The sequence below is a fragment of the Marmota monax genome, unplaced genomic scaffold (assembly GCF_021218885.2).
Source record: "Marmota monax isolate L192 unplaced genomic scaffold, Marmota_monax_Labrador192_F-V1.1 WCK01_AAM20220418_F8-fsc00125, whole genome shotgun sequence".
Taxonomy (NCBI): domain Eukaryota; kingdom Metazoa; phylum Chordata; class Mammalia; order Rodentia; family Sciuridae; genus Marmota; species Marmota monax.
In genome coordinates, this window is record NW_026695235.1 from 12,445,658 (window position 1) to 12,463,058 (window position 17,401).

Consider the following 17,401-nt stretch of genomic DNA (forward strand, 5'->3'; position numbering starts at 1 on the left):
CTTTGAAAATGTCGAGGAGTTGAAAAAAATACTTGGTGTTTTGAAACATTCCATCTTATTAGAACTTTGCTATTTTGTTGGTAAAACAAAAGATACAAAACAGGTGACCTGTCCTGCCAGCCTGGGTGGACGCCCTCATCTTGGGCCCCAGGACCTCCCTCTACTGTAGATCTCTAGTTAGTGTAGCAGCTGCTAGCCAGGGTGTGGGGGCCATTAGGCTTCTGCGGGTCTTAAGCCTGGAGCACGGGGAATGCCGCGATGGCTTAAGAGGAGTCGGAAAGCAGGAGATACCAAGAATGAAAACCCTGGTGCCTGCCGGGGCCGGGTCCCAGGACCCAGGACCCCAGGGCGTCTTGGGCTCCCTGATCCGCTGCTGGCCTGACAGTGAGCAGCCCCGCCAAGGAGAGCCCAGCCCGCCAGTGGCACTCCCCGAAATTCAGAAAACCCTTTGGGCACCCTGCCCACCTCTGCAGGCATGCTCCAGGGACTGTGGCCTCTGAAGTCCTTCCCCTCCTAGTGCGTCAGGTGCCCATCTCCCCTTTCAGGGCTGAGTCCTGGGATGGCCCCCTGTGTTGACATCGAGAGTCCTCCCCACTTGAACTGAGAACTAGAGGCCAGGCTGGCAGGAAGGCCAGTCGTCCGTCTGGGACATCCTCTGCCAGGCCAGCTCCAGACACCTAGATGGTGGTGTCTGGACACAGCTCGGGGTGACCAGCTGGTGTCAGATCAACAGATCATCCCTCCCAGAGGTCAATGGCAATTGGTGTCTGTCCCCCCTTCTGCCATGTAAGAAGGCTTTTGGCATCTGAGAGCCACATGGCCTGTCTGCTTTCTCACCGGGCTCTCGGGAGGCTGGTCCACCGCGTGGGGTGTCCCACGCTGTCCCCCCGTGCCGGCTGCTTCTGCTGTCCACGGGCACCCACAAGACACCTGCGTCTGTCTCCTGCAGACATACTGACCTGCCCGTCCCCCTCACCTCCCTGCCAGCTACACCTTCCAGCAGGTCCAGGAGCACACCGACCAGATCTGGAAGTTCCAGCGCCATGACCTGATAGAGGAGTACCACGGCCGGCCACCTGCGCCGCCCCCCTTCATCCTCCTCAGCCACCTGCAGCTCCTGGTCAAGAGGGTGGTGCTGAAGATCCCAGCCAAGAGGCACAAGCAGCTCAGTGAGTGCCCTCCTGCCGGGCCCACGTGCCGCCACCTTGGGCACAGGTGGGGACCTGAGGGTGGGGGTGGCAGCTCCAATTTTTGGGTTCCTAAGAAGACGGAAGACTGAGCAGGCACATTGACCGCTCAGACTGCTGGGCTCCCATGGGGGCAGTGGGGGCAGAGGGGGTGACAGACCCAGGGCCCCAGGGCCGGGCCTCAGGTGGGCTCAAGTCCCCTCTGTCTGACCCAGCCCTGTCCCGACAGAGAACAAGCTGGAGAAGAACGAGGAGGCAGCCCTCCTGTCCTGGGAGATGTACCTGAAGGAGAACTACCTGCAGAACCGGCAGTGCCAGCTCCAGCAGCAGCCGGAGCAGAGGATCCAGGACATCAGCAGCAAGTACGGAGGCCCGGCGGCCATCCACAGGGACCAAAGGGCCATCTCACCTGGGCAGGCCCAGGCCCGTGCCATGGAGGGAGAACTGGGTGTCACTGTGCCCAGACTCGAGCAGATGGGGCATCTGTGCCCGGCTCACCCAGCGCAGCAGGTGGAAGGGGCTTTGGCCATCAGCTCACATCACCGGGCCCTGGGGGTCCTAGGGCAGCTGGGTGATGGAAGGAAGACCTGGTGGGCTGGAGGAGGAGCAGGCCCCCCCAGGAGGCTAACGTGCAGGAGGCCAGGGAGGAGACGGTTGGCGTACCTCCTCGCTGCACCTCTGCAGGGCCTTGGAGCCCAGCCTGGGGACACTTGCACAACTGCACCGTCACCCTCTCCCAATTCCGTCCTCCCTGCTTCTTTCCAGGGTGCAACACCAGTGAAAGACCTTTCTTCCACCAGTCCCTCAGCCCTGTAGCAGCCAGCAGGTCCTGACTGCCCACGGCAGGTTGCAGGGAGACCTGGCCTCAGGGCTCGGCTTTCAGTGTGTCTCGCTGTGGCCAAGCCCTGCTCCTGGCTGGCCCCAGGTTTCTCATTAAGTGAAGGGGGGAGGGGATAAGGTGCCACCCACTTAAGGCAGAGAACTGTGTGGGCCAAAGCAGACTCACCCCAGAGGCAGAGAGCCTCCTCCCCTTCCCAGATGCCTGGAAGTGGGCCACACCCTCAGTGACACTGGTCCCTGGTTGAAATGACTACTCATTTTATTACAAAAATACATTGCTTGGGGCTGGGACTGTGGCTCAGCGGTAGCGCTCCCCTAGCACGGCTGGGACCTGGGTTCGATCCCATCCTCAGCACCACATAAAAATAAAGGCATTGTGTAGTGTCCATCTACACCTAAAGAATAAATGTTAAGAAAATACGTTGCTTGCTGCTGGCACCGCAGGCAGGAGAAGCCACCCCAGGCACAGCCAGAGCTCTGGGGAGAGGCTGGCCACGGTAATTTAACTATGAACGCAGAGGCCAAGGTAGGCAGAGGGGCCTGTGCTGTAGCAGTTAGGACAAAAGCAAACAATCCCCAAACTCAGCACTACCTGCCCCCCAAAACCAACCCAGCTGCTCCCAGGTGCTCATGACCCAGGGCTCAGGGGGGGGCAGCCGGGGGCAGATCCAGGTGTCCAGCTCAGGTGTGTGCACCCTCTCACCTGCCCCATCTGCCCAGCTCCCTGCTGGCTCTCAGACGCCCTGTGGCCCTGGCCATGCGTCTGCAGAGGCCGTCTCCTCCGGGGCTCTAGCAGTTCACCTGCAGCAGAAACGCCTGTTAGAAATGCTCTCTAATCAGGAGAGGATGATGGCCAAGCAGTCAGCGAGAGCCCAGGCCGCTGGCTCTGGTGGGGCCCAGCAAGTGGCATCGGGTCTCCCCCCATGTCCCAGGGCCCCGCGCCTGGCTGTGGCTCAGCTGCGTCTTCCTTCAGGGTGGACGCCATGGTGGAGCTGCTGGACATGGACCGTGTGAAGAGATCGAGCTCCATGGAGCAGAGACTGGCCTCCCTGGAGGAACAGGTGGGTCATCAAGACTGGAAGCAAGGTAGGAAGATCGGGAGCGGAGGGAAGTCGTTCAGCCAGAAGAGCCCCCTCCTACCCGGACACTGTGTGGTGGGGCCCTGCCTGTGGGAGAGGTGCTCCCACTTGGTCCCAGGAGCAGACTGCTTGTCCCCTGCTCCAGCCGTGGCAGGCTCCCTGAGGGGGAGGACCTGAAGACAGCCCCTGCTGCTTTCCAGCCCGCAGAGGCCGAGCTGGGGAGGGAGGGAGAGCCTTGGGGGCTGTGCAGAGATGGCCGCGAGCTTCCGTGGGGACCACCGGGCTGGTGCGAAGCAGCATGGGGAAGGAACAGGTGCCCTTAGCTGGGGTGGGGTCCTGGCCTCAGAGGGTGTGCTCGGGGGCGGGGGTGGGCGGAAGAGCTGCAGGGCCATGGGGGGAGGCTGGCCTGCTCCCGCCTAGTGGTGCGAGCTTCCCGGAGCTGTTGTGACAGACGCCCCAGGCTGGGCGGCTTGGACTTGGCTCCATCCCTCTGGAGACTCCAGAGGGGTCCTCCCTGCCACTTCTGGCTTCCGGTGGTCCCAGGCGTCCCTTGGCTTGTGTCCCCTTGCTCCAGTCCCCGCATCCTGCCTCACATGGCCTCATTCCTGGTGGATGCTGGGCTCCTGTTCTTACAGGGACACCAGTCACTGGACGCAGGGTCCACCCTGATCCACAGTGGGTTAGGGTGCTTAACTAATCGCATCTGCAAAGATTATCTCTACACAAAATGGTACTCTGGGTTCTGGGGGGACATGAGTGTTTGGGGGCACTTCAACCCACGAGATGGGTGCCTGCTCCCCATGTGCCCTGGGACTGCAGAGGTCCTGGCCTGGGGGTGTGGGGAGAGTGGAGTGGGTGAGGGAGGTGTGCCAGGGTCCTGCTGACCAGGCAGTGCAGGGGACGTCCTGGGTAGTGCTGGCACCCAGGGCACGAGCAGGGGGGCTGTGTGGGGAGCCCTGGCTCCCTCGTTTCTCTCTGAGATCCAGGGGACTCAGCAGGGCGGTTCTGGGGTCCACAGCAACTTGGCGCCTGGCATGGACGTCACCAGACTCTTGTGTGTGTTCTTGCCTTACCATAAATGGTCATGGCCCACGTTGTCCCCCCGACACCTCCTGTCCTTCAGCCTCCACCACCCCTGGTCAAGGTCCGCGGGCCAGGCCCCAGGCTGGAGCTTCTGACGGAGACCTGCAGCCACAGCTGCCCGGCCAGCCAGTTGGAGCCCTGCTCCAGGTTCAGGCTGCCATGCTGCTGGGGTGTCCAACTTTGGCCAGCCCTGACCAGGCTGCCGACTCCCAGGCCTCCCCAGGGGTCCTGGCCTCGCCGACCCCCCGATCTGGGTGAGCAGTCACTGCTGTTTCACAGACAGCGCCCAGCGACCCCTGTGCCCGGTCTCTACAGAAGTTCCTGGGGGGCAGCGCTGGGTCTGCTTCTTGCTTCTGTTCATGGTGCCCCCTCCCCACCCCCGCAGTTCCGATTTGTCCCCCTGGGGGCTGCAGGGGGTCCCCTTGCCTCTGTGTGTCCAGGCCTGTGGTCACTGTCTCTCTTGGCCAAGCAGCGCGGTCTGACACTGGGGTCAGCAGCCAGCCCCCAGGGCAGCGGGGACTCCAGGCCCTGGCACACCTGAGGTTGGCTGGCTGCCTGGGGAGCGGGACCCTGGCACACCTCCCTGGGCTTTTGACTTGCAAACTGCTCAAGGTGCTAAGAGGCTCAGTCTGCTGAGGGGATGGGGCTTTGGCGGGTGCTGGAGTCGCCTGGGGAGTGAGACCAGGAGCCAGCCGCCAGCCTCACCACCAAGGTGGGTGGAGGGCAGGAGGGTGCTGCTGGTGGCAGCAGGTGACAACCAGACTTGCTTGGGGCATGCCTTCCAGATGGCCCAGACGACCAGAGCCTTGCAGTGGATTGTGGCGACCCTGAAGGACAGCGGCTTTGGCTCAGAAGCAGGTGTGCCCACTCTAGGTGAGTGTGAGTGTGTGGCCACGCTCACAGCTGGTCTCCGCCAGCCTGGGTACATCTGGATCTGGGATCGGTCAGGAGGAGGGGCAGCTGCAGGGCCTCTGAGCCCTGCAAAGCCAGCCCCCAGGGGAGCAGAGCCCGTCCACCACACAAGCACCCAGGCCCAGCCTGTCCTCAGGACTTGACAGGGCAGCCTGGCCAGCTGATTCTGACCATTTCCTAACACCTGGCTACGAAGTTGGGGTGAGAGTGGGCAAGTTATCTGGATGTCAGACTGTCCCACGGCCCAAGTAACAGAAAGCAAGATCATTTTCCTAAATTTGCAGCTGACCCCAAAATGGACATGAGTGAGTGGTTTTCCTTGGATGTGGCTGGCCCTCAGAGAGCGAGTTTGTCACCACTGACCGGACAGGCCTCTGTAGCGGGCTGTGAGGTCAGCGCACCACTGAGAGCTCTGTGCAGCTGCAGGGAGACAGGTGTCAGCTGGGGACGTGGTCATGAGCAGGCTGCCCTCCCAGCACAGGGCCCAGGAGAGGAGCCCACTGGCGCTGGTGTCTGAACCTGAGCTGGGCTTTCTGTTGTGACTTGTGTGCTGTTCCCAGCACCCCAGAAGGCCGCCGACGAGCCGGATGCTGAGCTGGGCAGCCGGAGGCAGGCAGAGGAAGCAGGAGATGGCTACCACGTGAATGCCCGGCACCTCCTCTACCCCAACTCCCCCGTCACACGCTTCCCTGTGCCCAACGAGAAGGTGCCCTGGAAGGTGAGTGCCCTCCTGCGAGCCCAAGGCAGGAGGGGCCAGGCTCTGGAAGGGGAGGTGGTCCTGCTCTGCCACCTCCTGTGTTCGTCGGGCTCCCAGCAGGCGGCCTCGCAGGGCTCTGGACATCTGGTGGCCCTGACCGAGGCGTGTAGGTCAGGTAGGGGCACAGAGGGCCTGACAGGTGCTCCGGTCCCTCACAGAGCCGGTGGCCCAGGCTGCTGCTGCAGCTTGTCATCATCTCCAGCTGTCCTGTCCCCAAGACCCCCACCTCCCCTTCCCCTAGACCCCGCTCTCCCCAGTGAGCAGCAGCTCCCCCTCCTCAGAGTCAGGCGTGAGAGAGAGACACGCACAGAGACAGGTGATCCTGGCACTGGGAGAGCCACCCCTGCCCTCTCCCACAGGCCCTCAGCCCTTCTGGAACATTCCAGGCAGCTACCTGCTCCCCATTCTGCTGTGAGGAGTCCCTCTCACCCCCAGGGTCCTGCTGGGCTCACGCCTCACCCTGGGAAGACCCCTCCTGGGCTGGCATGTCAGTGCCAGTGCTGGGGTCCCTGGTGCGGCTGTCCCCTGGGACCCTCCCCAGCCCCACACATCATACCTGCTGGGCACACAGGGCGGTATTGGTCCTGCCTGGGCACGGCCTTGCTGTGGGCACCCCAGGCCCACCCTGGGCCTTGCTGTGGGCGCCCCTAGACCCACCCTGGGCCTTGCTGTGGGCGCCCCAGACCCACCCTGGGCCTTGCTGTGGGCGCCCCAGACCCACCCTGGGCCTTGCTGTGGGCACCCCAGACCCACCCTGGTTCTTGCTGTGGGCGCCCCTAGGCCCACCCTGGGCCTTGCTGTGGGCACCCCAGACCCACCCTGGGCCTTGCTGTGGGCACCCCAGACCCACCCTGGGCCTTGCTGTGGGCGCCCCTAGGCCCACCCTGGGCCTTGCTGTGGGCGCCCCTAGGCCCACCCTGGGCCTTGCTGTGGGCACCCCAGGCCCACCCTGGGCCTTGCTGTGGGCACCCCTAGGCCCACCCTGGGCCTTGCTGTGGGCACCCCAGGCCCACCCTGGGCCTTGCTGTGGGCACCCCAGACCCACCCTGGGCCTTGCTGTGGGCGCCCCTAGGCCCACCCTGGTTCTTGCTGTGGGCACCCCAGGCCCACCCTGGGCCTTGCTGTGGGCACCCCTAGGCCCACCCTGGGCCTTGCTGTGGGCGCCCCAGGCCCACCCTGGTTCTTGCTGTGGACACCCCAGGCCCACCCTGGGCCTTGCTGTGGGCACCCCTAGGCCCACCCTGGTTCTTGCTGTGGGCACCCCAGGCCCACCCTGGGCCTTGCTGTGGGCGCCCCAGGCCCACCCTGGTTCTTGCTGTGGACACCCCAGGCCCACCCTGGGCCTTGCTGTGGGCGCCCCTAGGCCCACCCTGGTTCTTGCTGTGGGCGCCCCTAGGCCCACCCTGGTTCTTGCTGTGGGCGCCCCTAGGCCCACCCTGGTTCTTGCTGTGGGCACCCCAGGCCCACCCTGGGCCTTGCTGTGGGCGCCCCTAGGCCCACCCTGGTTCTTGCTGTGGGCGCCCCTAGGCCCACCCTGGTTCTTGCTGTGGGCGCCCCTAGGCCCACCCTGGGCCTTGCTGTGGGCGCCCCTAGGCCCACCCTGGTTCTTGCTGTGGGCACCCCTAGGCCCACCCTGGTTCTTGCTGTGGGCGCCCCTAGGCCCACCCTGGGCCTTGCTGTAGACATCCCAGGCCCACCCTGGCCTTGCTGTGGGCACCCCTAGGCCCACCCTGGTTCTTGCTGTGGGCGCCCCTAGGCCCACCCTGGGCCTTGCTGTGGGCGCCCCTAGGCCCACCCTGGTTCTTGCTGTGGGCGCCCCAGGCCCACCCTGGGCCTTGCTGTGGACGCCCCTAGGCCCACCCTGGACCTTGCTGTGGGCGCCCCAGGCCCACCCTGGTTCTTGCTGTGGGTGCCTCCAGGCCCACCCTGGCCTTGCTGTGGGTGCCCCCAGGCCTGCCCTGGTGCCTGGGGCCCACTCCTTTCAGGCAAAACCCCGAGAATCTCTCTGTTCTGTGCAGGTGGAGTTTGCCATCTATGACCCTCCCTTTTACACGGCCGAGAGGAAGGACACAGCCCTCATGGATCCTGTGGGAGAGTGAGTGGCCCCTGCTCATCCTCCTAAGAGGACCTCCACAGAGGACCCCAAGAATCCACCCGGGGCCAGCCTGGAGGGCTCCCTGCTCCCTCTCTGCTCCCTCCCCAGTGCCTCCTGGCCTGGGGCAGGGCCTGTGGCTAGAGGCCCCTCTGCCACCCAGGGCCTGGTCACCCTGCGGGCACAGGTGGAGGCTGAGCCCAGGCCCTCTGCCCCCACCCTCCTCTCACGGGGACGCGGGCCCTTGTTTTGCTCCCAGTGCCCCGGAGCCTCTGTCCAGGATCAGTTTCAACACCCTGGATGGACCGAGGGACCGCCGCAGCTTCCACGGGGCCTACGCAGTGCGGGACGGGCTCCCCCTGTGAGTGTGCCCTGCCCCGCTGCCCTCAGTCCACCGCCCGTGGGGTCCGCGTCTGGGGCAGTGCCAGCCATTGGCAAATGGGGCACTTTTCTGGTGGAGACAGTCCCGGACGTTCAGAGCTCCTGAGCTGCAGTCTGCAGACCTCCTTGGTGCCCTCCCGGGGAAGTTCCATGGGGAGGGCCCAGCTCGGCTTGTCCCTGGGTCCCTGATGTGACCTTTGGGGACGTGGATTTATGGTGGTAAAGTGGGGATGACAAATGTCACATGTGAGAAGATAGCACTGTGCCCCAGGGTGGTGGCTGAGGACTCACTGCAGGAGGGTGCCTTTCCCAGTGTCCGAGGTTGGCACGTCCCCCTTGTGCAGCAGAGGGGGCCCAGCAGAAGGTACCCGGTAGCCCGTGCACACCATGTGCCAGGCCGGGGCGGGGGAGCTCTTTCTGCCCTGGCAAGGGGCTGGCAGGAGGGGCAGGCAGACCCCGAGGGACGAGCAGACCTGGAGGGATGAGGTCTCTGGGGCGTGGGCAGCAGGGGAGCATGGGCCCTGGACAGGAGGAGGCAGGGCAAGACCGTGGGGGACATTCTGGAACAGGGCAGGTGTTTGCACCGGGAGCCAGGGGAGGTGGCAGGGGACAGGAGGGCACAAAACAGAGATGTAGCCAGGGCTTCCACACCAGTGTTCCACTCTGGGGACAGGCCACAGAGACGGGGCAAAGTGGGCACAGGAAGGAGCAGGTGCTTTGTGGGAAGGTGACAGGAGAGAGCAGGTAGGTGGCCAGCAGAGGTAGCAGGAACGGGCAGGTGTGCACAGGGCCATGTGGAGAGCACGGGCAATGAGACTCACACCCCAGGCTCACGGTTCACGGTTCACAGCTCACTGTGGAGTGTAGTTCATACACCTTTCCAGGGATGTCCTCTCCGTGACGTTGTGTTCCAGTCTGTTTGTGTTGCTGGTGATGGGACACAGCAGACTAGGCAAGGTTATAAAGAAAAGAGGTTCATTTCGGCTTGGGGTTCTGGCCAAAGGTCAAGGCCCGCACTGTTGGGGCTTCTTCCTGAGGCAGTGCAGGACACCTGGTGGCCAGAGGCAGGGAGCAAGAGAGGCCAGGCCACTCTCAAGACAGCCGGTCAGCCCTCACCCACCAACCACCAGGAGGGATGTGTGCTCGTCACCTCTTAGCAGCCCTGCCTTGTCCCAATCCTGAAATCCCACAAAAAATCTTGTGTTTGGAGGGAAGAAAACATATTCAAATTGTACCAACCATAAAGATACCCTTGCCATTTTCTTCTAATAAGTTTTAAAGTGAATTTCTTCCACCGAGCCTTTGGTGCAGTGGGGGGTTCCCTAGGAGTGAGGGTGGTCCTGTGTCCATCAGCTTTCGCCATGAACAGCACCTGAGGCCGTCCAAATAGGAAGAGGAGGATGGTTTGGGCTGGTGGTGCCAGAGGGTCCAGCCATGCCGGCTGGCACTCGGCTGTGGGCCCGTGCGAGGCAGTGCCCAGGGGGCAGTGTGCGTGAGTTCAGCTGCTCTCTGGTGACAGGGAGGGAGGAAGGGGAAGGGCCTGACCTCTGCCCTGTCCAGGGCTCACCCCCATGACCCGAAAGCCCCTTGGGCTCCACCAGTGCCACGTTGGGGGCCAGGCAGTGGGTGGGGTGGGAGCTCGGGGACCTCAGCTGAGGGCTTGGTGGGGGGAGGTGGGGCTAATGCAGGGGGCGCTGCTGGGAGCTTGTGGGTGACCCTGTTCAGAGGAGGCTGGGCTGGGCCCTGGGCAGTTCAGCCAGGTGAGCAGCGGTGGCGCCAGGCTGTATGGGGGGAGGCTAGCCAGGGGTGGGGTCAGTGGGCTGCTTGAGAGCGGGATAAGGGCTGGGCTGGGTGGCAGATGTGAGGTTGTGTCATGGCCTGGCGGCTCTGGTGCCAGTGTTCCTCCTGGTAGGTGGCCCTTCTGGGGAGTTACCTGGGACAGGAACTGGTGTGTGAGAGCAGAGGGACCCTGGCCAGATGGGGAAGTGCCTGGTGCCCTCTGCTGCCCAGGTTGGTACCCTGTGCTCAGAGCATAGGACCAGCCGTGTCCGCGGCCTTTGTCCCTCTAGACTGGCTCCAAGTGTGGAGACCACTCTCTGTGGTCAGATCCCCCCTTGCCAAGTGGCCACCTGTGAATGGGAAGTCCCTGCCTCACCCCTTGGAGGTCCCTGTGGGATCTCTCTGGGCCAGGCAGGTGGGGGCAGGAGCTGGCACGTGGTCCCTGCTGGCTCCACCCACTGTAAGCTGCCCCCCCACCCCACAAGCTGCCCAGTTGCCCCCTGCCTCGGCTGACTCTCCCAGCAGGGGGTGGCAGGCTGAGCCCCCCCTCCACCCCAGGAACCCCATGGGCCGCACAGGGCTGCGTGGACGCGGGAGCCTCAGCTGCTTTGGACCCAACCATGCGCTGCACCCCGTGGTCACCCGGTGAGTACCAGGCCTGGCCAGACATCAGCACCCCAGGGACGTGGTCACCCACGTGCCCATGGGAGGGGCCGCCACGACACTCCCTGAGTGCTCCAGAGCCAGGAGGACGCTTGGGACCAGGCACTTGGGGCGTGTGGGAGGGGTCCGTGGTTCAACATGGACACACCTGAAATGGGGCAGGAACGTCCAGGCCTCCACCCTCCTTGGGAAAAGCCCAAGCTGACCCCTTCTCCCCTAGAGGCTGCCTTCACTCTGGGAGTCCCCTGTTTAGAGAGCCCCCTGGGAGGCAGGCAGAAACCACGGTCAGGGACCCCCACCAAGGAGCAAAGGCCACAGAAACTGGGGGAAAAGACAAGGGAAACACACATGACCGGCTCCGGCTGATGCCGACACCTTGGAAGGACCACCCCCCACTCAGCTGCAAGGACACACGTCCTGGATGACTCACAGCCTCAGACTCCTGTAACTGCCCGCTGCTTGTGACCCCGGTCCTGGCCACCTTCCAGGGCAGGTGCAGGCTGGCCGTGACCTCGAGGACCCCCAGGACCCTGGCCCAGGCTGCACTGGGCTCACGGCAGAATTTGCAGACTGTCGTGGAGCTGGGGAGCTGGGGAGCTAGGCAGCAGAGGCTCTCAGAAGGCCGGGCTCTCCTTATTGCTTACGGAGCTGGGGGAGGACATTCCCTCAGTAGCTACAGGCTCAGGGCTTCCTCTGGGACCTGGTGCTTAGGAAAGAAGACAGGAGGGGGGCCTCACGCTGCCCCAGCCCTGAAGGCTGCCCCCGCAGCAGGAGGGTGGGTGCCGCCCACGTCCACAGGTGCCAGCCAGCTCCCTTGCAGGTGGCGGAGGAACCAGGACGGAGCCATCTGCAGGAAGAGCATAAAGAAGATGCTGGAGGTGCTGGTGGTGAAGCGTCCTCTCCCAGAGCTCTGGGCCTTGCCAGGGGTAAGCTGGACAGGTCACAGCAGCGGCTGCTCGGTGGCCTTTCTGTCTTGTCACTGGTCACCGTCCATCCTCCCCCTGACGGAGCACCAGTCTCCCGCAGTCCCCAGCAGGGACAGCTGGGCTCTGGCTGCGGCGAAGCCCCTGTGCTCTCGGCAGGGCTGCCTCCCACCGCCTCGTTCTGCAGCTGTGCCTCTGAGTGCCATGGTGTCCCAGGCCCAGGTCCCTTGCTGGCTTGGGGACCCTTGCAGTGCTCAAGGTATGGGGGAGACGGCTTGTCACAGGCAAGATCGGCCCTCACCATCTAGCACCTGAGCTGCGCCCTAGAGACAGGACCGTGTTGCGCAGGGGCAGGAGGGACATGGCCTCCCAGCTCAGGGGCGGTTCTTGGTTGTAGGGCTGAAGGCTGGAGGGCACCCCAGAGGCCTCGTGGGGATGGCCAACAGAGGCCAGGACTTTCCTGTCCAAGTGGCTCCAAAGTGCTCCAGTTCTCTCCCAGACCAGCCACCGGCCCTCCCACCAAGTCCCTCGTTATTGCAGGGCTCAGAGGGGCACGTCCTGCTGGGAGGACTGAGCGTGCTCAGGCCCTGGCCAAGGCACATGGTGTCTGGGACGCAGCCCTGTCCTCCAGGACCCCCCTGCCCCATTTCCTGGGGAGGCTGTGATCCACCTTAGCAAGAAATCATTGAGTTTCTCTGAGCCTGATCGTATCCCCCGCCCAGCAGCTGTTTGCAGGGGGCATGTCCAGGCGCATGCCCAGGGCAGCGGTGCTGCCCGGGTCTTCAGGCTGGGACATACACTCCCGGGCCAGGGCCCAGTGGCAGCACCTGAGCTTTCTGAGTGCCGAGAGCCCAGCCTGTGGCAGCCCAGGGGGAGGTGGACTGGGGAACTCTAGCGAATACCAAGGACCAGCTGGCCTGCCCCTGCTCTGGTGGCCAGGATGTGGGGGGCCATGACATTCAGCCGCCCTCACGGGGAGCCAGAGGCCCACGCACAGGATCCCAAGGCCTGTCCCTGCTCCCAAAGGTTGCGGCCCCGCCCAGCACGGCCCTGCTCAGGCTACCAGGGCTCCGGTGCTGACGTGGACGGTGGTTCTGGACAGTGTCACTTCATCCCGGAGACAGCTGACCCCAGACCGCCAGGCACTTGGCTGCTTTGGCTCCTGGGGGGCTGGCCGGCTGCTTATACTGGGCAGGTGGCCAGTGGAGATGGGCCCCAGGGCCTGGCATCCTGCTTGGATGTCCTGCTGACCAGTCTTCGCCTCCCTCCCTCCCAGGGGTCCCGGGAGCCAGGGGAGAAGCTGCCGCAGAAGCTGAAGCAGATTCTCCGGCAAGAGTCCTGGCCGGCCGTTGAGGACCTGTTGCGGCAGGGGGTGGAGGTCAGGCTGGCCCTGCTGCCCGCTGCCTGTGTGCATGCTGGCCCCTGCGCTCCGTGTGGTTTCAAGGGTGCAGAAGAGGCACACGGGACCCTGGGGACCTGTCCACTCCCGTCCCCATGGCAGGCCACTGTGTCCATTCCTCAGAAGCCTTGGTCCCTCTTCACCCTCCAGCTCTCCCCGTGTGCACACGTGTGCACACTTCTGAAAACACAGGCCCGTGGCCTCTAAGGCTCGCTTTCCCCGTGACCGTGATGGTCCTGCTTTTACGTGAGGATTTGCCCTGAACTCACCCCCTCAGCAGGGAGCTTTTTCTGGACTCGCGTCTGTCTGCCACTTGCTAGAGCAGTGCTCCTGGGCAGGTGACACTGGCAGCTCCGTGTGGCTTTGCACACAGTGCCTGGGATGCGGGGCCTGCCTCCTTTATTTTTTTTTTTTACTATTTAAAAAGAATTTATTGTCACTGAAGTGACATCCACGTGACTATTGGAACACTAACTATGCAATGCCCTGGCACTTAGCACACTCAGTGCTGGGAGGCATCACCATCATCTAGTTCCACAACATTCCACCACCCCAAACAGAACCCCACGCCCTCTCGCTGGCAGCCCAGGGCCCAGCCCTGACCACTGCGACCACCTCTGCCTCTGGCTGCCTGCTCTGGACATGTGTTATGGGTGGGCGCTGCGGCCTGCAGCCCTGGGGTCTGGCCTCTCTCTGAGCAGAGCGTTTTCCTGACTTTCCAGCCTTGAATTCTTCCCAGGCCTCTGGAGGCCCAGCTCAGGCAGGGGACTGATGTCTGGGGGCCTCAGTGCTCGAGGCTGGGAGTGGGCTGGGGAACAGTGAACCCCAAGATGGTGGTCAAGGAGGACACCTGTGCTGGGCAACCCTGCGGGGCGGCCCTGAGTAGGCAGCACGGGCAGCAAGCCAGGTGGGGGTTGCTCAGGGTGGATGGCGGTGCCCAGCGCCTGTCCCGGGAGGCCCCCTCCCTAGATCTGAGCCCCACAGTGGTGGGCTGGGGTGTCTGGGGTCCACTCACCCAGCTTCTCTGCTGTGCCCCAGGTGTACAAAGGGTACGTGGACGACCCGAGGAACACGGACAACGCCTGGATCGAGACAGTGGCCATCAGCGTCCACTTCCAGGACCACAATGACGTAGAGCTGAAGAGGCTGAATTCTGTACGAGGCTGGGCTCCTGCAGTGTGGGGGGTCCCGGCCAGGGGGTGCTCTGGAGTGCCCCCAGGGCTTCCAGGCGAGGGTCTGCCCAGGCCCAGGGCCAGAGTGGAGGCTGCGGGGGTCAGAGTCTTGTCTGAAAGGAACCAAGGGGCACAGGGAGGCCAGAGAGCCTCAGCAGATGGCCAGAGCTGAGGGGCTGGACAGGTGGCCACAGAGTCCAGTCCTGGGACCTGGGTCTTTTGGTGGCAGGAGCCCAGTGACGCTTGAGGATCGTGTCTGGGGTGAGGCTGGCGTAGAGCCCTCCTGTGGGGTCACCGTCCCCTGCACTTGGCTTAGTCCTGCATATTCCTGACCAGAGCTGGGGCTTTCCTGACAGGATGAGATTCCTGCCCGTGGGCGGCGTGCTGACCCCTCACGCAGAGTCCCCAGGCTTGGCAGGGGCCGCCCACCTGTGGCAGGTGTTCTCACTCCCACTTTGCAAAGCGAGCGGCCACGCGGTGGTGGAGAATCCCCTGCAGCCGGGTGTGGGGTGCTGGTGCCCCTGGCTGGCTGGGAGGGACTGACGGCGTGTCTGTCTTTCCAGTACCTGCACGCCCGCGACCCTGGGGTGTCCATCCGCTGGCAGGTGGTGGACAGGCGCATCCCGCTGTACGCGAACCACAAGACCATCCTCCAGAAGGCAGCCGCTCTGTTCGGAGCTCACTACTGACCGGCCGCAGGTGGCGCTGGCCCATGGATGGCCCCCCCCCTTGGTGGCCTGTGTGGGCTAATACCTGCTGTCTGAGGCACACGCAGCCCTGGACCTCAGGGTGGGGAGCAGGGCTCCAGTGGAGTCGACCCCCTGAGGCCACTTTGAGTAGCAGCCGAGGGAGCTCCTGAGCTGGAGGCCCCAGGCCTGAGAGCAGCGAGGTGGACTCGGGGTCCAGGAGCCCCTGCACCCTGTCGGCCATGGTTGCCTCTCCTGGGCTGCTGGCAGCCGGACACAGGCCCTGCAGCTCAACCCTCAGCCAGGGACCAGGCCCTCCCTGGCCACATCACCACGAGGGCACGTCCACCCTGCGGGCACGTCCACCCTGCAGCGGCATCAGCCCAGCTGAGCTTCCTAAAGATGTGGGGTCCCTGAGGCTCCTCCCGCCAATGCCTGTGAGGACTCAGGGCGGGCAGCCAGCCCCCAGATGGCCTCTCATGCTGAGATGGGCCTGACCCAGACTCCCACCTGGACAGAGGCAGGGACAAGCCAGGAGTCCTCCGGGATGTGGACACGTGGAGCCCGGGGCCCACAGAAGCACAGAAGACCCAGAACTGCGTCCCCTCCCCTGGGGGCCGAGGACCGGCTCTGGCAGGAAGGAGCTGTGGGAGGGTGGGGACTGTGGGGCCCGGGTTTGGTCACTGAAAAAGAAACCGTCAGGTGCCCTCGGAGGGGACCGGTGTGGAACCCGGGCGTTCAGTCCTGTGGAGCCGCGGGCCTGGCCAGCGCTCCAGCGCCTTTCCCAATAAAGTCACTGACACCTCGTGGTGGGGCCGTGGCCGGGGACCTCTCTCCTGGCTCACAGAGTGCTTCCTGCTGTCCACAGGTCTCCCATGGCCCCTCCATAGATGCCCACAGGCCCCTCGGGCCCACACCTCGCTTTCTCTGCTGACTCCTCCTCCCTCTTTCATTTCCCAACCCGGGTGCAGCGTCGCCCTGAGCCCCCAGCCGGGGTCAGCACCCACACGCCTCCCACCGGCTTCCCCTCGTATGGAGCCCAGGCCCCTGCAGGGGCTGACCCAGGCAGGGTCTCTGGGCAGCGCCCGCCCTGGCTTCAGAGCCCAGGTCTGGCCTGGTCACCCCACCTGCCCGCAGGTGGCCCTGGGCCAGGCCTCTGTCTTCCACCTGGGCGGAACTTTCCAGCCACGTCCTCCCATCCCCACTCCCAGAGCCACAGCGGATCCCCGCCTGTCACACCCGTCACAGTCTCTGACGCACTCCACCTCCAGGCCTGCCTCCCGGGTCAGGGGCAGCAGGGGTCTGGGGACTTGTCTGCCATCAGCTCAGGGCTCTGAGCAGCATCTGAGACAGGCCTGTGCCTTGGTCCCCAGCTTGTCCCCGTATCCCCTGCCCCAGGGTCCTCGTGTGGGATGGGCCTGCTCAGCCCCCCCCCCCTCGTCACACTGCTGGGTCTGAGCCCTGCCATTGCTGGGGGCCGGGCACCCTGCGCTCTGGCTCCTGCTGGCCAGGGGCAGCCACCCCTCCAGTCCGTGGGGCCTAGAGACATCCGTGCTGGCGGAGGCAGCCAGGGACCGGCAGGGGCCCGTGCCGGGAGTTCAGCCAGAGGGTGGTGACAAGAGACGCCCACTCTGCCCACTCCACTACGGGGCAATGGTTTTAAACGCACAGCTGGAGGCCGCCGCCCGCCGCCCGCCCTGTCCACCCTGGCAACCCTGCGCTCCTGCAGACGCAGCTCTGGACCAGGCAGGGCGCTGGGCGGGACTGTGGGCGGGGCGCTGGGTTGGGCCGCAGGACTGAGCCCACCTCAGGCCTTGCTCTGCCCCGCTGTGTGCCAGCAGCCCCCCTGGACAAGGAAGCTGGTCCTGCTGGGGCAGGGGCTTGGGCCTCTCGGCAGCAGCTGGAGGAGCCAAGCCTGGAGCCCGTCCTTCTCTGCTGGGCTGCCCCGGGCACCCAGGTGAGCTGCCGCAGAGCCGCACGGGGACGTGGTGTTCTGACGGCGGCGGGTCCTTGACGGCCGGGCCTGAGTCTGATCATTCACTCGTTCTCAGCGAGGAGCAGCTGAATGCTGTGTCTCCCTGGGTCCAGGAAGGGGAACAGAGAAGGGCACCCACAGCAGTCGGCCAGCTGAGAGCAGGGTCAGAGCAGGGTCAGCGCTGGGAGATGAAAGGGCATTTGAGTGTAGTAATCAAGGAGGCTCCCGGGATGAGGCTTGGGACTTGAAGGACAGAGCAGATAGTGAACAGGAGGCAGGCAGACGTGGACAAGCCTGTTGTGGGCAGTGAGTAGCACCCAGGGTACTGTGTGGCATCAAGGGAAGTGAGAGTGTCACGAGTAGGGTCAGTTTCCTCCAGGGCAGAACTCACAGCAAGCTGAATCTGGGGGAGGGCGGATGAGAGGGCAGGAAGAAGCTGACTGAATGCAGACCAGATGGCTGGAGCCCCAGCA

At 64.4% G+C, this 17,401-nt stretch overlaps 1 protein-coding gene and 2 non-coding genes across 7 annotated transcripts in view; all 3 read left to right on the forward strand.

Moving 5' to 3' along the window:
- Trpm2 (transient receptor potential cation channel subfamily M member 2) overlaps nt 1–15,762 on the forward strand; it is a 52,281-nt gene extending 36,519 nt beyond the window's left edge. For 3 of the 5 annotated variants that reach the window (XM_046438941.1, XM_046438942.2, XM_046438944.2), the window contains 12 exons: nt 988–1,169; nt 1,417–1,549; nt 3,001–3,088; nt 4,975–5,062; nt 5,662–5,819; nt 7,877–7,953; nt 8,210–8,311; nt 10,669–10,755; nt 11,594–11,699; nt 12,973–13,074; nt 14,134–14,250; nt 14,831–15,762. In XM_046438941.1, coding sequence (XP_046294897.1) covers nt 988–1,169; nt 1,417–1,549; nt 3,001–3,088; nt 4,975–5,062; nt 5,662–5,819; nt 7,877–7,953; nt 8,210–8,311; nt 10,669–10,755; nt 11,594–11,699; nt 12,973–13,074; nt 14,134–14,250; nt 14,831–14,956 — 1,366 coding nt within the window. In that variant the 3' untranslated portion in view covers nt 14,957–15,762. Of the gene's footprint in view, nt 1–987; nt 1,170–1,416; nt 1,550–3,000; nt 3,089–4,229; nt 4,444–4,974; nt 5,063–5,661; nt 5,820–7,876; nt 7,954–8,209; nt 8,312–10,668; nt 10,756–11,593; nt 11,700–12,972; nt 13,075–14,133; nt 14,251–14,830 lie in introns of those variants that run through there. The other 2 variants (XM_046438945.2, XR_009226240.1) reach the window with 2 other exon arrangements.
- Nucleotides 11,653–11,721, forward strand: LOC124089302 (Z6 small nucleolar RNA). Its single transcript, XR_006850703.1, has one exon. It is a non-coding gene; the product is annotated as a Z6 small nucleolar RNA (small nucleolar RNA).
- Nucleotides 12,941–13,016, forward strand: LOC124089303 (Z6 small nucleolar RNA). The gene has a single exon (XR_006850704.1). It is a non-coding gene; the product is annotated as a Z6 small nucleolar RNA (small nucleolar RNA).
- Nucleotides 15,763–17,401: the final 1,639 nt, after the last annotated feature.